General features: G+C 46.0%; 1 protein-coding gene across 1 annotated transcript in view; it reads right to left on the bottom strand.

The window, feature by feature from the left end:
• Window positions 1-1,208: 1,208 nt before the first annotated feature.
• Window positions 1,209-19,708, bottom strand: part of CPPED1 (calcineurin like phosphoesterase domain containing 1) — a 30,456-nt gene continuing 11,956 nt past the window's right edge. The window contains exons 3-4 of the mRNA XM_087878408.1: window positions 11,608-12,030; window positions 1,209-3,800 (exon numbers count right to left, since the gene is read on the bottom strand). Coding sequence (XP_087734534.1) covers window positions 3,568-3,800; window positions 11,608-12,030 — 656 coding nt within the window. The 3' untranslated portion in view covers window positions 1,209-3,567. The remainder of the gene's footprint in view (window positions 3,801-11,607; window positions 12,031-19,708) is intronic.

Below are 19,708 nucleotides of genomic sequence, written 5' to 3'. Positions count from 1 at the left end.
AGAATTGGGAATAATTAGTTACCTTAAGGTAAGATGGGTGACCAATAAATTTTAGATGATAGACAGATAGATAAGATATAGAGAGAATAGATGATATAGATAGATATAGAGAGATGATAGAGATAGATAGATAGACAGATATAGAGAATAGATAGATAGATAGATAGATAGATAGATAGATAGATAGATAGATAGATAGATAGATAGATAGATGATGGATATGATATGATACATGATATAGATTATATATATATATGTTTTCTGAGGCTTTCGTGGGTGTTTGTATGTAGGTCTTTGGTTATTCGGGTTTTCTCCCGCGTAAAATTGGAAGTGTCTTGGCGACGTTTCGACAAAGTCTCATTCGTCATCTTCAAGCTGGTGTTTTCGGCTTCGTGCTTGTAGGAGCAATGTGTGATCGCAGCTGTTTCTTCCTTTTAACTGCCAGTGGGGGTGTGAACTGATTGGGTGGGAGCTTGGCTGTGTTCTGATTGGGTGGAGGTGTGTTCTGATTGGTTGGGGGTTTGGCTGTGCTCTGATTGGATGGGGGGGTTGGCTGTGCTCTGATTGGATGGGGGTGTGTTCTGCTTAGGTGGGGGCTTGGTTGTGCAGTTTTTCTACAACCTCGAGGGCGGCTTATTTTTGGGAGAGTGCATGCACTCTAAAGCCCGATAGGGCTTATGATCAGGGGATGTCTTATTTTCGGGGAAACGGGGTAGCTAACCAGAACGGAAAGCTCCTCATCTCTAGCATCAGGCAAAGAAAGAGAATATTTGTGGTTTTCTACAAGAAAGCAAGAAATTAGCTTGGCAAAGCGAAGTTTTGTGTGCCAGTCAGACGTGTTGCTACACCCGGCATCAAAGTTTCTGCTGTGAATTTGTCATTTCAAGTCCAATACTTTTGCCCCCTTTCCTGGCTGTTCTCAGTAAAAGACTTGGCATCTCGGTGGCAGCCGAAGACGTCTTGATATGAAATGGCTGCACTTTTACCGAGGCTATAGAGCCCCTTGTCATAAGCAGAAAACCTTGAGTTACAGCCCACAGCAATTTCCCTTCTAATGGAAAGTAATTTTCACCAATTTCCTTTTCCCGCAAATAGGCGTTGGGCATGAACATCATACTTCTACACCTAAAAATAGCAGCTGCATATGGAAATAGGTTTTTTTTCTTTTTTACTGTTTTAGATATAATAAAAATGGTCCAGGCGGGAGATGTTTTCACTTGCGTTTTTTATTGATTTCCATGGGTCCAACAGATTTAAAGGTGAGCTACGTAAAAACAGTGTAACCGATCTTATTTCCATCCAGCCATGTATAAATGCTTGTTAAAAAAAAAAAAAAAAAAAGAGGAATTAATGGATGGATGGTGGATGCGTGTGTGAGAAAAATCCTTTACAACAATTGTACCTGGTTTTATTTTCCATCCAGCAATGTATAAATGCTTGGGGGGAAGAAAATAATTAATGGATGGATGGATGGATGGTGTATATGTGAGAGAAATCCTTTACAACTTAAGCAGAAACAAGCATTTATTCCGTTTTTACACCACCTATACCGCCGAGCATCACACTTGCCCTTGGTAATATAGCTGTAACAACATTTAATTTTTCACCCAACACAGACTTGTCACAAACCGTAGGGAAAGGATATTTTTTTAAAAAAGAAACGGTAAAGCAAGGACATCCTATATTTCATCACCTCTATGCTGGTTGAAAGTCAAGTGAACTCTGACCTATGGTTTAGGGAAAAAAATTGGGAATTTAGCTGGATTTATGTTGCAAACAGGGAGGTCTAAGGAACGACATTTCTCCATAATGTAGGGAACTTTTTCTGTGTGAAAATGTACTGATGCAAGCGCTTATGACTTTGGAACAGGGGTGAAATTCAGCAGGTTCTGACAGGTTCTGGAGAACTGGTAGCAGAAATTTTGAGTAGTTTGGAGAACCAGCAAATACCACCTCTGGCTGGCCGCAGAGTGGGGTGGGAATGGGGATTTTGCAGTATCCTTCCCCCAGGAGTGGGGAGGGAATGGGGATTTTGCAGTATCCTTCCCCCAGGAGTGGGGAGGGAATGGGGATTTTGCAGTATCCTTCCCCTAGGAGTGGGGAGAGAATGGGGATTTTGCAGTATCCTTCCCCCAAGAGTGGGGAGGGAATGGGGATTTTGCAGTATCCTTCCCCCAGGAGTAGGGAGGAAATGGGGATTTTGCAATATCCTTCCCCCAGGAGTGGGGAGGGAATGGGGATTTTGCAGTATCCTTCCCCCAGGAGTGAGATGGGAATGGAGATTTTGCAATAAAGGGGAGCAGTTACAAAGTCCCACCCGCCCCTCCCTTCAATGAACAAACTGGCCAATCAACGGCTGCCATTTTAATCGCAGAATGCAATTGGCATAATGCTACGTCGCTCTTCCAGGAAACCACCCACCCACCCACCCGATTCAGTTATTCCACCCCATTCTCAACCCACTAAATGTGAATTAGGGAAAGGTAAGCTGATGATGTCCTCTTCAACTATCAATTATTCAGCCCTCCCTTCCTGATCCTGCCCGCAGGTATATTTACAGAAGAGTGGCGAGCACTGTAATCTCGGGGAGGCAAAAAGGCACAAAATTGGTATGTGGCATCGTTTGATAAACCCTAGCTGTGATGGAAGCCTGTAACTCGGCAAAAACGTGCGGAGAAAATGTGAATTTAATTTGATCTATTATGTAAGGGCATAATGATACCCTCCATCTGCTGTGAAATATAAGAGATTCCTTTTTCTTTCTTTCTTTTTTTTTGGGCGGTTCGCATAATATCATAGACTGTTTTTCCAGCCTTATTGGTTCGCAAGAAACAGAATATCTTGCTTGCTTATCCACAAGTTCCTTTGCGTGTGCATACACACAGCACTGCTCGTTCTCTATTTTCTTGTCTGGTTTACAAATTCTAGAGGGGTGTCACCAGGGGTGGGCTGTTGGGGGTTCGCAGGGGTTCGGGAAAACCTCTAGCTAAGATTCTGTGCAGTTCGGAGAACCCCCAAATCCCACTCCTGACTGGCCCCGCCCACCCCACCCCTCCCCTCCCCGGAGTCCCCACGCGGCCAGTTTTGGATGCAGGTAAGTGCAGGGTGCGCACAGAGGCTCGGGGAAGGCAAAAAAATGGGCCTACCGGAAGTTCGGGAAGGCCAGAAACAGGCCCGTTTCCAGCCTCCAGAGGGCCTCCAGAGCCTAGGGAGGCAGTTTTCATCCTCCTGGAGGCTCGAGGAAAGCCTCCAGAGCCTGGGGAGGGCAAAAATGTCCCCGCCCACTATGGTGCAGAAAGCTGACTAGGCCACGCCCACCCAGCAACCGGGCAGAGAACCCCTCGCTAAAATTTTTGAAGCCCGCTCCTGGGTGTCACTATGTCAACATTGCACGTTGAGAACTTTCCATGACGAGGACAAAGTATTCAGAACTTGCCGTTTGCTATTCTAAGTGAGGCATTTCCTCAGCAAATAACAGGATGAGTAGATGGAAATCAGACCTATGTTTTTTAAAAATAAAAAAAAATCACAGAAACAGAGAGAAAAATGCTATTTCAGAACCTAGAGCTACTTTGGTTTTATCAACGCCATAAACTCTTTTTCGACGTTTTGATGGTTACTCAGCTCGCTCAGGCTGTAGTATCTATGGACGATCTTTTCCGCGGTGACCCCTACCATCCGCACCCCGTGGGTGTCCTCTCCTAGCTGGCATCCAATGGCCGACGAAATGACCATGTCGAGATCCTTGTACTTTCCTCCAGCGTTTTTGTGAAGGTGTCCAGAAAATACTGTTTTAATACCTGTTGGAAATCAAACCAAACCATTATTTGGGCTCAATAGCAATGGCAATAGCACTTAAGACTTATATACCGCTTCACAGTGTTTTTACAGCCCTCTCTAAGTGGTTTACAGAGTCAGCCTATTGTCCCCAACAATCTGGGTCCTCATTTCACCCACCTCAGAAGGATAGACGGCTGAGTCAACCTTGAGCTTGTCAGGATCGAACTGCTGGCAGTCGGCAGATTTAGCCTGCAATACTGCATTCTGATCACTGTGCACCATGGATGGATGGATGGATGGATGGATGGAAGAAAGAAAGAAAGAAAGGAAGGAAGGAAGGAAGGAAGGAAGGAAGGAAGGAAGGAAGGAAGGAAGGAGAAAAGGAAGACCAATAGCAATAGTCCTTAGACCTATATACCACTTCGTAGTGCTTTTACAGCCCTCTCTAAGCGGTTTTTTTTTAAATTTGATTTATATGCCGCCCTTCTCCGGAGACTCAGGGCGGCTTACAATGCGTTAAGCAATAGCCTTCATTCTTTTGTATATTTTATACAAAGTCAGCTTATTGCCCCCACAACTGGGTCCTCATTTCACCTACCTTAGAAAGGATGGAAGGCTGAGTCAAGCTTGAGCCTTGGAGAGATTCGAACCAGCAGAAATTGCAGGCAGCTGTGTTAATGACAGGGTGCACTAAACCACTGTACTATCAAGGCTCTACTATCAAGGTTTACAGTCAGCCTCTTGCCCCCAGCAATCTAGGTCCTCATTTTACTGACCTCAGAAGGATGGAAGGCTGAGTCAACCTGGAGCCTGGTGAGATTTGAACTGCCAATTGCAAGCAAATTTTATTTTGGCTTAGCTTCTCCCCCAAAGGAGCGTTTCCAAAAGACAACTGGACTTTCTTTGCGGGTTTTTCCCCTTTGAAAATGTTTTGCTTCTCATCCAAGAAACTTCCAAATGAACTGAATTCTAGTTAGAACAGAAGAAGCTTCTTGGATGAGAAGCAAAACGTGTTCAAAGAAAAAATGAAGACAGACAGACCCTTGGCTTCTCTTGTTAACCCTATCATTGCAGCTGATGCCACAAACCAGGATTGAAACGAAAGGCTGCTTAGGACAATGGATGAACTCAGTGGCCTATAAATTAGGTACCTATCCAATGTACCCAGCTAGAAGTATTCCATATACCAGCAGCCACTGCCAAAGAAACCACATTTCCAGAGGTTGGGGGAGAGACGGAGATGACAAGGTCTTAAATTTTAGACTTCCTCTTTCCCAGCTCTTTAGAGTTTCATTTTAAAGACTGGTTTACAGATAAAATTATTCCCTTCATTGCGTTTGTTGTCTGAAGCTCAAACACAGTCAATCAGAAATAAGTTTTGCAGTGTCTTTCAGACCGAAATCCTTGAGCGCTTCATTTAAAGACACTAATAAAACATGGCATACAATTTAAAACATGATCCAGTTTTGACAGTCAGTTGTTGCTAATGTGCTCTGATTTCGGATTAATGGAAGGTACAATGAAATCTCAATAGGGGAGGGATTAAAGAGAAAAAATAACAACAACTCCCTGAACCGGTTTGCCTCCAAAGTTCCAAAGCTGTGAGAGTAACATAATTCCCTAGCTCGCTTTTGGGGAACCTCGTGTTGTGGCTCCGTTACCTGAGCCTGTGTCATCGGTAGGAAAGGACTCCGAGAGTGAAGGAGAGGAGTTGGCAAGGCCTCCCTCTCCAGGGCCCTCCTCTCTGGCAATGCCTTCGGTGTCTGCCGAAGGGCAAGAGATAGGGCCAGGGCCAAGCATGTCCACGCAGCCACAGGTGGACAGTGATGAGGGTAATGAGTCTTGGCTGGATCCTTGGCAGCGTCGCAGAGATAAGCGCGCGCAACAGGAAAAGGCGTGCCCGAGATTAAGCTGAGTCACTGGACCACACCCCACAGGGTATAAAAGGGGGTGAGGTGGCCATTCAGACTCTGTGACGGACAAAATTAACTACTATCGAGTCACATTGCATCTTTGGAAAGAACATTATCGGCCTTGGATTTATTTTACGAACTGGGCAATTCTTGACTGTGGGTATTTTGTTTATTGAGTAAAGTTCTTGGCAAGCAGCTACTGGGTTGCTGCCAAGCGTCTTATCGGAAGAATTGGTTGTCTGCCAGTTTATTTAACCCCCGGCTGTCTATTTGTGTGCGTGTGTGAGACGGGGACAGAACACCTCACACCAAATGTGTTGGGACTTCCACTCCCACTAATTCTGGTCTACTTGGCCAATGGCTAGGACCTGTGGCAGCAGAAGTCCAAAACACATGGAGGACGTCAAACTGCAGAACCCTAAATTAGGAGGTTTTGTAGCTTAGAAGAACATCTACATGAACGTGGCACCTTAGTGATGAATGGTAACGGGAAAAGGAAACCAGGACAAGACAAAGAAGGGTGGAGAACATCTAGGTCAGTGATGGCTAACCATGTGCCAGGAAGGGGGGGCGGGGGAGGTTCGCGAGCATGCACGTACCCATAATTCTATGTGCCACGCCCTGTGCATGCATGCATGACCCTCCCTCCCTGCCCCCTGCTCCTGGCACACAATGGCCCGGTAAGCCCGTTTTTCTTTCTCACCTGGCTCCAGATCCTCTCTATGCATCTGGGGAGGGCAAAAACAGCCTTCCCCACCCCCTCGGAGGCCCGAAACGGCTCGTTTCCCAACTTCTGGTTGGACAGGAATTGACATTTTTTGTTATCCCCAGCCTCCAGAGACTCCTAGAGAGGCTGAGCTGGCGTGCCAGGTGACATGGCTCCGTGTGCCACCTGCGGCACGCGTTCCATAGGTTCGCCATCACAGATCTAGGTTCTTTGCACTGAGGGTTCAACAACTTCAGACAAGGTGTCTGAGCAGTGTTGCCCATTCAAAGTTCTCTTCCATTTCATCAAGTTTCCTCTGGTCCTGGTTCACCAGAGACAGTCATCTCCTCCAAGTTGACTTTTTTGCAGTGGCTCCTAATCATTTATAATTCACAATGGACCAGACAAGAAAGACAGAACAGAACAGAACAGAACAGAACAGAATAAAAGAGTTGGAAGGGACCTTGGAGGTCTCCTAGTCCATCCCCCTGCTTAGGCAGGAAACTCTACATCACTTCAGACAAATGATTATCCAACATCGTCCTTCTTTGATCATATTTTTCCTCTTCCTTTCGAGTAACAGTTTAAGGCAGAGAATCAAAACGAGAGGAAAGTTCCTTTTGGGATGTGAAATTTTTTTTTTTTTTTGAGCAGCAAGAATGACATGACACCATATCCTCTGGGGGTTTGCAGCGATGCAACCTGCCACCTGTTTTTCTTCTGCAGCTTTCTGCTGGATTTTCAGATTTGTCTCTTCAAGGAAGGTGCCGGGAGTAATTGAAAAGCAATCCACATACACAACACAGGCAAAAAAACAAACAAACAAACAAAAAACTCGACCATCCACAAAAACTGACAATAAAATTTACGGGACCGCCTACTACCCCCAATAGCCTCCCACCGGCCAGTACGCTCTCATAGAGAGGGGCTCCTCCGGGTGCCGTCAGCCAAACAGTGTCGACTGGCGGCCCCTAGGGGGAGAGCCTTCTCTGTGGGGGCACCTACCATCTGGAATGAGCTCCCCCCGGAGATACGGAGGATCCCGGATCTGCGCTCCTTCCGCCGTGCTGTGAAGACCTTTTTATTCCATCAGGCGGGCTTGGCCTGATCTCTTCCCTTTTTAAATATGTAAATTTTAATCTGTTTTTAAATTATTGGGGTGTTTTAATCTGTCTGGGCCAAAATGATTTAATTTGATTTTATCTGGTTTTTAAATTTTTTGTATTTATGTATTTTATTGTTGGCTGTTCACCGCCCTGAGTCCTTCGGGAGTAGGGCGGTATACAAATCAAATAAACCTAAACCTAAACCATAAACCTAAATAGTCACTTGGTTTTTTTCAGCTCCCAACTCGGTTTTCAGATCTCCCCGAGGTTCCTTCACCGAACACGACTCCACCAAGTTAATCTGTCCTGGGTAAACCGTTGTATCTTATAATTCAATGTCATAAAACTTCAAAAAGCTGGTTTTTTCTGACTTCGGGGCTGGGTTTTCAAGCTGAGTCGGCTTTTTATGGGGTTGGTTTTAATCAAAATATCCTTGGCAGAAATTCCAGAGTTATTTTAACATTCTGGTCTGACCCACCTCAAAAAGAAACTTTTAATGAAGAAAACCCAGCAGGGAATCGGCGACGTGCAGCTATCTGGAACAGCCAGTAAGCTGCATTTTCGTCATCTGATTAGCAACGAATCAGTTCTGCGTTATGATGTGTAAAATGTCTTTTGCTTTAAGGCAACTTGGAGCCATCCTTCACTGTCCCTTGTGAATGAGGTAGCCAATCCTTAAGGTTGTATTTTGGAATCTGTTCTGGTGCCTGTGTGTCGTGGTTGAGTTACACTACTTTGCGATGTGCTATGGGTCCCATCCCACAGGGACGCGGTGGCTCAGTGGTTGAGACGCGGAGCTTGTCGATCGAAAGGTCGGCAGTTCAGCGGCTCGAATCCCTAGCGCCGCGTAACAGGGTGAGCTCCCGTGACTTGTCCCAGCTTCTGCCAACCTAGCAGTTCAAAAGCACGTAAAACAAATGCAAGTAGAAAAATAGGGACCGCCTTTGGTGGGAAGGTAACAACGCTCCGTGCGCCTTTGGCGTTGAGTCATGCCGGCCACGTGACCACGGAGACGTCTTCGGACAGCGCTGGCTCTTCGGCTTTGAAACGGAGATGAGCACCGTCCCCTAGAGTCGGGAATGGGAGCTTCAAAAGCACAGCTGATCCTCAGAGGGAGCTCCACTGACTAAAGCAGGGGAAGCACGGAAGTGGTAAGAGAAGGCAGCAGCTGTTCCAAGTAGCCATTTTGGGCACCACGCCTCGCATTTTCAGCCTCCAAATGGGTCATGTTTTCGGGTGGAGATCAGTGGTGATGTGCTTTGGCAATCCCCGCAGCTTCTCTTCTCTTCTCTTCTCTTCTCTTCTCTTCTCTTCTCTTCTCTTCTCTTCTCTTCTCTTCTCTTCTCTTCTCTTCTCTTCTCTTCTCTTCTCTTCTCTTCTCTTCTCTTCTCTACTCTACTCTACTCTACTCTACTCTACTCTACTCTACTCTGGGAAAATTATCTTTTCAACAAGATACTTCACTCATCTTTTTGCTTCCTCCTTAACCACCATGGTATCTTTTGGTAGCACTCAATCATGGCTTAACGGTGAAATGGTGAAAAAGTGGCAGATTTTTCAATTGACAAATATTTATGATAAGGATGCAATTTTATTTTTAATTAGCCCAACTGTTAGGGACACTTGTAAAGTGAGAAACGAAGCTCAGCATTTTCACACCAGATGTAGCTTCCGAAACTCAAGTTTAGCTCTGTGGCGTCAAATGAATGGGCCGTTGGAGAAATCCAATTAAACAACAGACAACAGACAAATAAACATTTTTGTTTCATGGGGAACTTCAAACGGAGTAAATACAAACAGGTTGGGTTGTTTTGGGGGGGGAGGAAATTGAGAGTACTTCAATGAAACAGAAGGCTTCTATAGAACAAGTAATTATGAATGAAAGAATTCATAACGACGGGCTTCAGATTGGACGAACCAGTTTACTTAGGAATGGTTTAGTGTATAAATCAATGCTGGCCAGTGACTGATATATTGATAAACATTCCCAATAGGTGCATCCCCCCCCCCCCCATTTCATGCAAAAAGGGTTTCCAGTCAGGTATACATTCCTAGACTTTGTGGTTTTCAAGATCAGGGGAAAAATGGTATTAGAAAACAGTAAGCTGTTTTTGTATTTTTAGAGTAAGAGACAATTTTGTAACTGTATTTGTATTTGCTGCAAAGGAAATTGGAACCTGCGAACCTACCTCCTTTCCTTTCCTTTCCTTTCCTTTCCTTTCCTTTCCTTTCCTTTCCTTTCCTTTCCTTTCCTTTCCTTTCCTTTCCTTTCCTTTCCTTTCCTTTCCTTCCATTTCCATTCTTATACTTATTTTTTCTTTGCCTCTTCTCTTCTCTCCTCCCCTCCCCTCCTCTTCTTCCCTTCCCTTCTTTCTTCTCTCTTTCCTTCACTCCCACTCCTTTCCTTTCCTTTCCTTTCCTTTCCTTCCATTTCCATTCTTATACTTATTTTTTCTTTGCTTCTTCTCTTCTCTTCTCCTCTCTTCTCCTCTCCTCTTCTCTCCTCCCCTCCCCTTCTTCCCTTCCCTTCTTCCTTCTCTCTTTCCTTCACTCCCAATCCCTTTCCTTTCCTTTCCTTTCCTTTCCTTTCCTTTCCCTTTCCCTTCCCCTTCCCCTTCCCCTTCCCCTTTCCCCTATCCCTCCCTCCCTCCCTTCCTTCCGCAATGATTAGAATGCAGTATTGCAGGCTAATTCTGCCCGCAGTCTGGAGTTTGATCCTGACTGGCTCAAGGTTGACTCAGCCTTCCATCCTTCCCAAGTGGGTAAAATGAGAACCCAGATTGTAGGGGACAAAAGGCTGACTCTGTAAACCGCTTGGAGAGGGCTATAAAAGCACTGTGAAGCGGTATGTAAGTCTAAGTGCTACTGATGATTAGTTGCGGTGGGGCAGTGGTTAGAACGCAGTATTGCAGCTAATTCTGCCGACTGCCAGCAGTTCCATCCTGACCAGTTCAAGGTTGACTCAGCCTTCCATCCTCCTGAGGTCGGTAAAATGAGGACCCAGATTGTTGGGGGCAAGATGCTGACTCTGTAAACCACTTAGAGCAGGGATCACCAAACCTTTGGACCTCAGGGACCACTAAATTCATAATTTTAAATTCCGTGGACCACTAATATAATCTGCCTAATGACCGGCTGGATGGGGGTGGCTAGGTGGTCATGTGACTGAGGTGGTGTGACCAACTCAATCTCACTCACGTCAAGGGGCGCCTTGCCGGCCTCTACTCACCCCTCCCGTCCCAGCCACTGCTCGTCTCCTCGCCTGAGCTCCTTAGGGCCCCAACAGGAAGCAGTTGTTGAAGCTAAGCAGCCACCACAAGAAAGAGTTGGCAAAACAGCTCATTCAGATTGGATCTGGCCGAGAAGGAGGCTCAGCAGAAGCACCTCACTGAGGACTAGGAGCATAGGCTTTCCAAGCAGAAGGAAGACCTGCAGGAGTGCAAGGCCAGGTACCGGCGCCTGGAGGCTCAGCGGGCTGAGATGGTCAGCCAGTTCCAGGCCATGATGCTGTCCCACTGGAACGAGGCCCTCCGGCTCTTTGCCACCAGCGGTGCTTCCCTCCAGCCTTCGCCCAAAGCCCCACACCAGGAGGCTGAAGCAGATCCCAAGTCAGAATTTCTGCCCCCCTCCGACCCACACAAAAAGACCCCGAAGGGGGAGACTCTCTGCAGCAACACAAATGTTCATTGCATGTATCCCGCCCAAGGGCCGTAGTTTGAGGACCCCTGATTTAGAATATAAAAAATGCAAATAATTTTTCTGCGGACTACCAAAATTTTCTCGCGGACCACCAGTTGGTGACCTCTGACTTAGAGAGGGCGGTAAAGCACTGTGAAGCAGTATATAAGTCTAAGTGCTATTGCTATTAGTAAGTTAACAACTCGCACTGATTCACGTAGGAACTGCCTGTCAGACCTGGTTCGTTGGGGGGTGCTACTTGGAACCCATTGTCGCTAGAAAGGCCATAAAATGGGCCAAAGCTCACTGAACAGACTGTCTCACTCCCTTAACAACATAAATTTTGGGCCGGATTGTGGTTGTAAGTCGAGGACTAACTACAAATAAAATTTAGAAAACCGTATTCCCACGGACGAAACGATACCTGCTCGGCAGAATTTCTCCATGAGCTCGTGTCGAACGGCCTTCTCCAAATTGAAGTAGTTATGGTCCTCTTCAGGTTCGTTGACGAAGAAAGGGATGTGCTGGAAGACCACAGCATGGCGGCACTGCTTTTTCTCCGCCACGGCCAGCTGCTGCTCGAGCCACGCGTCCTGCGCCGCCTTTAATTCTGAGCACTGAGAAGCGTCGAAGTACAGCTGGGAATTCAGCACGAGAAAGAAGACGCCGCCGACCCAAAAGCTGAAGTAATCATCGCCCCACTGCTGGCAATAACTGCGGATGGTTTCCGGCGTGGGCGTGTTCCCCAAGTCATGATTGCCACTGACGAAAACCAGAGGGATGTCGCTTCTAAGGTCCTTCAGGACATTTCTTAGATCCCGGATTTGGGCCTCTCGCCATTCTGTCCCTGCAAAACAAGAAGAGCGAAGTGTTAAGGAGATATTAAGTTGCAGGATGTTGGGAAATGCTCGACCAGGCAGGGAGGGAGTCTCAAGTGAGGAATTAGCCTAGAATCGTTGCGTAGCCGCAAGAGAGCCAGAACTGGCCCTCCCTAAACTCCATAGAGCCTCATCTCTCTGCTTCCAAGAGAAGGCAAGCAATCTGAGGAGCTGACACAAAGAAGAAGGAGTCAACCAGGGGTGAAATCAAGCAGGTTCTGATAGGTTCTGGAGAACCGGTAGCGGAAATTTTGAGTAGTTTGGAGAACTGGTAGCGGAAATTTTGAGTAGTTCGGAGAACCAGCAAATACCACCTCTGGCTGGCCCCAGATTGGGGTGGGAATGGAGATTTTGCAGTATCCTTCCTCTGCCACGCCCACCAAGCCACACCCACAGAACTGGTAATAAAAAAAATTGAATTTCACCACTGGAGTCAACCTATTCTCCAAAGTACCTGAAGGTGAGACAAGTAGTAACAGATGGAAACTAATCAAGGAGAGAAGCAACCTAAAAGATAGTTTGGTTTGGAGGAAGAGAGTCCGAATGGCTCCAGCCTTGAAGTTCTCAGTGTATCTTTTTCATGATGCAAGGAGTTTTCTTGAGTTGGGTAAGACACCTGTCTAGAGTGAGGAACAATAAAGGAGACTCCTTAGGAGAACCTCAGGGTGTCTTTTCTTGGTGTTTGGATCCTTATATGTCTACTTTAATGAAAAGGAGGACCGGGGTGTTGCAATATCTAAGAGGGTTACCCCAAAGAAGAGGGAGTCAACCTATTCTCGAAAGCACTTGAAGGCAGGACAAGAAGCAATGGATGGAAACTAATCCAAGGAGAGAAGCAACATAGGACTAAGGAGAAATTTCCTGACGGTGAGAACCATCAATCGGTAGAATGACTTGCCTCCAGAAGTTGTGGGTGCTCCATCACTGGAGGTTTTCAAGAAGAGATTGGACAACCAAGTCTGAAATGATGGAGGGTTTCCTGCTTGAGGATGGGGCTGTACTAGAAGACCTCCAAGGTTTCCCCCCCCCCCCAACTCTGTTATTCTGACTATTGGAAAAAGACAGTCCCTCAGGTGTGGCCCAAATATTATACAGAAGATATCATGCAAGAGGTTGTCAAGATCTATTCTCTGCAGGACACAGAAGAATGGATTTAAGACCGGGGTCTCCAACCTTGCCAACTTTAAGACTTGTCCCAGAATTCCAGCTTTGCTGGTTGAAGAATTCTGGGAGTTGAAGTCCACAAGTCTTAAAGTTGCCAAAGTTAGAGACCCCTGATTTAAGCAAAAGACCACTTTTTCCCCCAACCGTGGCAACTTTAAGCATCCTGGCTAGGAATTCTGGGAGTTGAAGTCCACACATCTTAAAAGTTGGCCAAGGTTGAAAAATACTGACTTAGTGTAAGAGCTATCCAAGGATGGGGCCAATGATTCTGTCTCTCTTCATTGGGTATATTCAAGCAGAGGTCTCCGATACTTTAACTAAGGGTTGGTTTCCATGGCTTAAATACCCCTCCCAACTCTATAATTCCACGATTTATTTATTTTTATTTTAGTTTTTTTTGCAAGAATTTCCACTGACTCGGTCTGCCTCCATCTTTCAACGCCTGCCATTCCCGTTTTTACAAAGCCCTCGGATTGTAAAAGCCAGACTTGAAAAAAATGCAATTATCTGAAAAACGGTACAATTCCACAGTGTTTTTTTTAAAAAACAACAACAACCAACCACTGTCCAAGTGAATCATAAGTGTCTACTACTTAATGGCCTTAAAGCGGAATGCCAATACTTCTGGCTGTAAAATGTGTTTGATCTGCTGTCAAAATCATTTGTTTCATCTGACATGTCTAGATTTTATAGGAGCTTCAGAAGAGGTGCCAGAAATAAGTCGCAGGGATCCCAGATCAGCTTTTCTGGCTGTAAATTATCAATTAACATGCTGATGGCTCAATGGTGGCTAATAAAATGTTGAGGTCAGACATGGAGAACTTGAGGGTGGAAGGGTAGGGATTTCAATCAAGATCTCCTCAAAGAAATCTCTTATCTATTTATAAGATTTTTTTAAAAAAAATCTGCCCTAATTAATTTATAAGCAACTTAAGGTGGCAAACATATTGCTATTTGAGTGTGAAAATATGTGCCTGAATGAATCTAAAACAGCTGCCTTATTAATCTGTCAGTTTTATTAAATAACAAAGATCCTGGGCTCAAATGGCCGGCGCAGTGGTTAGAATGCAGTATTGCAGGCCGACTCGGCATTCCCACTGCCAGGAGTTCGATCCTGACCGGCTCAAGGTTGACTCAGCCTTCCATCTGTCAACTCGCAAAGCATCCCTGGCCTGCTCTTGAGTTGCCATAGGCAAGGGGGATGGGAAAACGACGAAGCAGCACGGCAGCCAAAAACAAAAGCACATTCCAGACATATCTTTCATAAGGCTGTCTCCCAGGGTTACCCATAGCAGCCGTAAGGGAGTGATCTCTACAACCCGCAAAATTGCTCCGTTGGCGAATGTGACTGATGACACACCCTGGGGGGGGGGGAACAGGGTCAAGTCTGAGCCGTAAATTACATGGGATCAGAGTTGGCTTCACTTGAAAGGTGCCAAACATGAAGCTCCTAATAAATAACTGGATTTCTTTTGAAGCTTGGCTCGAGGCTCATGATTTAATTAGGGCATCCGTCGGAACCCTGACACCATCCTTCCAAGGTGGGTAAAATGAGGACCCAGATTGTTGGGGGCAATAGGCTGACTCCGTAAACCGCTTAGAGAGGGCTGTAAAGCACTGTAAAGCGGTATATAAGTCTAAGGGCTATTGCTGTTTTCCCCATAACAACAACCCTGTGAGGTAGGTTGGATTAAGAGAGAAGGATTCTTTTCCACATACCATTAGACTTCCAGACACAAAGAGGCCACATTGCTTGATTTGAACCTGTTCATTTCCACTTCTGGAATTCTTTCCCCAGTTGGTACCCCACTGCAGGTAATCCTCAATTTATGATCACAATTGAGGCCAGCATTTCTGCTGCCAAGTGAGACGACTTGTTAAGTGAGTTTTGCCCCATTTTATGACTTTTCTTGTGGATCACTGCAGTTGTTCAGTTAGTGACACCGTTTTTAAGTGAATCTGGCTTCCCCACTAACTTGGCTTGTCCAAAGGTTGCAAAAGGCCATCACAGGACCATGGGACACTGCGACCGTCGTAAAAATTAGTCAGTTGCGAAGCGCCTGAATTTTGACCACGTGATCCTGAGCATGCTGCAAACGGTCGTAAGTGTGAAGAACGGCCGTAAGTCACTCTTTTCAGTGCTGTTGTAACTTTGAACGGTCGCTAAACGAATGAATTTGATACACTATAAACAAAGATTGTAAGTCAAGGACTCCCTGCATTTGTCTCATCGCTTTTTTAAAGCCTCAACTCATTTTATTTTTACAGCAAAATAATTCATTTCAACAATGTATACGGCCTCCTACCTCCTTCCTACAACTTAGCCAGCAACATATTAATGGAAAACCAACCAGCCAAATCAAAAGGAAAAGGTTAAGATGTTTTTCAGAAAAAATAAATGTGAAGTCTTACACTTAGGCAAGAAACACCAAAAGTACACATATAGTAGACTGGGTGAAACCAGGCTTAATGGCAGTAACTGTGAGAGGGATCTTGGAGTCTTAGCGGACAACCAGCTAAATATGAGCTAACAGTGTGCGGCGGCAGCCAAAAAAGCCAACACAATCCTAAATTGCATTAATAGAGGGATACAATCAAGATCAAGGGAGATACTGATACCACTCTGTAAAGCAGGGATGAAATCCAGCAGGTTCTGGAGAACCGGTAGTGGAAATTTTGATTAGTTCAGAGAACCGGCAAATACCACCTCTGGCTGGCCCCAAAGTGGGGTGGGAATGGAGATTTGGCAGTATCCTTCCACGCCACCAAGCTACACCACGCCCAACAAGCCACGCCCACAGAACCGGTAGTAAAAAAAAATGGATTTCACCACTGCTGTAAAGCCTTAGTAAGACCACGCCTAGAATACTGCATCCAGTTTTGGACACCACACTATAAAAAAGATGTTGAGACTCTAGAAAAAGTGCAGAGAAGAGCACCCAAGATGATTAGAGGACTGGAGGCTAAAACATACGAAGAATGGTTGCATGGCTAGTCTAGTGAAGAGAAGGACCAGGGGAGACATGAGAGCAGTCTTCCAATATTTGAGGCGCTGCCCCAGAGAGGAGGAAGGGGGTCAAGCTGTTTTCCAAAGCACCTGAAGGCCAGACAAAGAACAATGGGTGGAAACTGAACAAGGAGAGATTCAACCTGGAAATAAGGAGGAGCTTTCTGACAGTGAGAACAATCAACTGAAAGAAAATAAGTTGCCTTCAGAAGTTGTGGGAGCTTCATCACTGGAGGCTTTCAAAAAGAGACTGGACTGCCATTTGTCTGAAATGGTGTAGGGTCTCCTGCTTGGGCAGGGGGTTGGACTCGATGACCTACAGCCGTGATGGCTAACCTATAGCACGCGTGCCGGAAGTGGCACGCAGAGCCATCTCTCCAGGCACGCAAGCCATCGCCCTTTCTTCTTCCAGGTTCCAGCATGCCGGCCAGCTGGTTTTCACGTGTGCGGGTGTGCCGGAAACTAGAAAAGCAGCTGCCAGAGGCGCATGTGTGTGCCAGGAAAATGATCTTCCAGGTTACATGGCTTAGGCCCGGGGTACTTGCAGGACCATCTCCAGCCGTTCTCCCATCGTCCTGTGCACTCTCACAGAGTCGGCCTCCTCAGGGTGCCGTCGGGCAAACAATGTTGGCTGACGACCCCCAGGGGGAGGGCGTTCTCTGTGGGAGCCCCGACCCTCTGGAATGGATTGCCCACTGAGCTCAGGACAGCCCCCGACCTTCTTTCCTTCCGCCACGAGCTGAAGACGTGGCTCTTCCGCCAATTAAACTGATCCGTTTGGGGGTACACTGGTATAATTTTAAATCATTTTTTAACTGAGTTATTGATTTTAATTTTGTATTGTATTGTGATTTGTATTGAAGTTGTCATTTTGTAAGCCGCCTTGAGTCCCTCGGGAGAAAGGCGGCATATAAATCGCAATAAATAAATAAATAAAATACGGCACTGGCCAGCTGGTCTTGGAGTGTACATGCGCAGCGGAAACTGGAAGACCAGGTGGTCGGTAGAGCAGCTGCCCGGTGCGCGCTCCCATTTCGGCACTCGGTGCTGAAACGTTTCGCCAACACTGACCTACAAGGTCCCTTCCAACTCTGTTCAAATCTGTTGAATTCAAAAAAGGAAAACGAACCGAACCGAACTGATCTTCTGTAAGCAAAGAAAAAGAAAAGGAAGTCCTGGAAAACTTCTTACAAAAGGTCCGTCGCTCCCTCCATTTTCAGCCCGGCATCTGATTAGCACGTTAACATCCCGTCTTTAATAAAGTGTCAAACTTAATAAAAAATCAGCTGTTATGAGAGCTGTCCAGAGCGGAGAGGCTTTGTTTCAACCTGATGGTTTTGGCATGAGTTCTCGCCTCTGCCTTCTGTTCCTTAAAAAGTACGGCTTGTCTTTCTGTCTTGAAAAATATCAATTTGTGTCATCTCTACCGAGCGGAATCCTGCTCGTTACCACGAGCAAATTAAGGAACTTGAAAATTATCCTGCCAGATTAGAAAGGGGAAAAAAAAAAAAACAGAAAAAAACAGTCCTGAGTGGCAACGGATTCTCCACCCACTCCAGGAAAAGCAACTGGATTTAATCCCCGATTGAAATTTTTTCTACATAAGGGTAGTTTTCGATTTACGACTGCAATTGAGCTCAAAATATCCGTTGCTAAGCGAGGCAGTTGTTAAGTGGGCTTTGCCCATTTTTACGACCTTATGACAGTCGTTAAGGGAAGCACTGCAGCTGTTAATAACAAGGTTATGAAATGAACCTGGTTGTCTGAAGGGAATCTTGCTGAAACCGTCATAAATAGGAGTCAGGGGCCAACTGTCTGAATTTTGATTGTATGACTGTGAGGATGCGACAACGGGTTGTTATTGTGAGAAACGGTTGTAAGCAGGGATGAAATTCAGCCGGTTCTATCCGGTTCGGACGAATCGGTCGCGGCAGCTCCAGGAGGCTCCGCCCACCCGCACGGACCTCACGACGTCGCTTTTTTGCTACGATTTTAAGTTTCTGTGCACACATTTGCAAACCGGTAGGGAAGGTAAGTGAATTTCACCCCTGGTCGTAAGTCACTTTTTTAAAGCATGTCTTCCAATGGGTCACTAAATGAACTGTTGTTAAGTCGAGGATTACCTGTATTCCTCCTGCCTCCTATTGTTAAATGTTTCTAGCACGGAAGTGTTGTAGAAACCGAAGTCTCTTCTTAAAAAAAAAAAAAAATCAACTTTGCCACATCTTGCGAGTGGAGAAATAAAAATGAGATTTCAAAGCATGGTTACCAACAGGATATTTATAATTCAGAGTTGACCTGTTGGGTCCTTGGTGCTCTCCGAGCTCGGTTGTTTTCTCGTAGATGTTTCATTATCCAATTAGGTAGCATCATCAGGGCTAGGAGGAGTGGGGGGTAAACAATAGCCTCATTAAGGAGCCATCAAGAACAGTCCCAAGAGCAACTGACCTGGCAAGCCACTTGCATATAAACAGAGAGCAGCCCTCCCCTTCCAGGCACTGATGATATCACCCAGTTGGGTAATGAAAAGTCTGCAAGAAAACAATCAGCAAACTTAAAGAGCACCGAGGACTGCATTGTTGTTGTCCTCCTCCTCCACTCCCTGCAAATCCCACTCCCTTCTAGCACTGATGATGTCACCTACTTGGGTAATGAAACGTCTATGAGAAAACAACCAAGTTCAGAGAGCACCAAGAATCCCAGAGTTCCTCTTCCTCCTCCTCTTCTTCGTCGTCCTCCTCCCTTCAAATCCCACTCCCTTCTAGCACTGATGATGTCACCTACTTGGGTAATGAAACGTCTGCGAGAAAACAACCAAGTTCAGAGAGCACCAAGAATCCCAGAGTTCCTCTTCCTCCTCCTCTTCTTCGTCGTCCTCCTCCCTTCAAATCCCACTCCCTTCTAGCACTGATGATGTCACCTACTTGGGTAATGAAACGTCTGCGAGAAAACAACCAAGTTCAGAGAGCACCAAGAATCCCAGAGTTCCTCTTCCTCCTCCTCTTCTTCATCGTCCTCCTCCCTTCAAATCCCACTCCCTTCTAGCACTGATGATGTCACCTACTTGGGTAATGAAACGTCTGCGAGAAAACAGCCAAGCTCAGAGAGCACCAAGAATCCCAGAGTTCCTCTTCCTCCTCCTCTTCTTCGTCGTCCTCCTCCCTGCAAATCCCACTCCCTTCTAGCACTGATGATGTCACCTACTTGGGTAATGAAACGTCTGCGAGAAAACAGACAAGCTCAGAGACCACCAAGAATCCCAGAGTTCCTCTTCCTCCTCCTCTTCTTCGTCGTCCTCCTCCCTGCAAATCCCACTCCCTTCTAGCACTGATGATGTCACCTACTTGGGTAATGAAACGTCTGCAAGCAAACAGCCAAGCTCAGAGAGCACCAAGGACCCCACAGTTCCTCCTTCTCCTCCTCCTCTTCTTCGTCATCCTCGTCCTGGCAAATCCCACTCCCTTCTAGCACTGATG

This window comes from Pantherophis guttatus, chromosome 14, assembly GCF_059756535.1.
Source record: "Pantherophis guttatus breed Tessera chromosome 14, ASM5975653v1, whole genome shotgun sequence".
NCBI lineage: Eukaryota > Metazoa > Chordata > Lepidosauria > Squamata > Colubridae > Pantherophis > Pantherophis guttatus.
The sequence above is the reverse complement of the archived record's forward strand: the minus strand, read 5'-3'. Positions and strand labels throughout refer to the sequence as shown.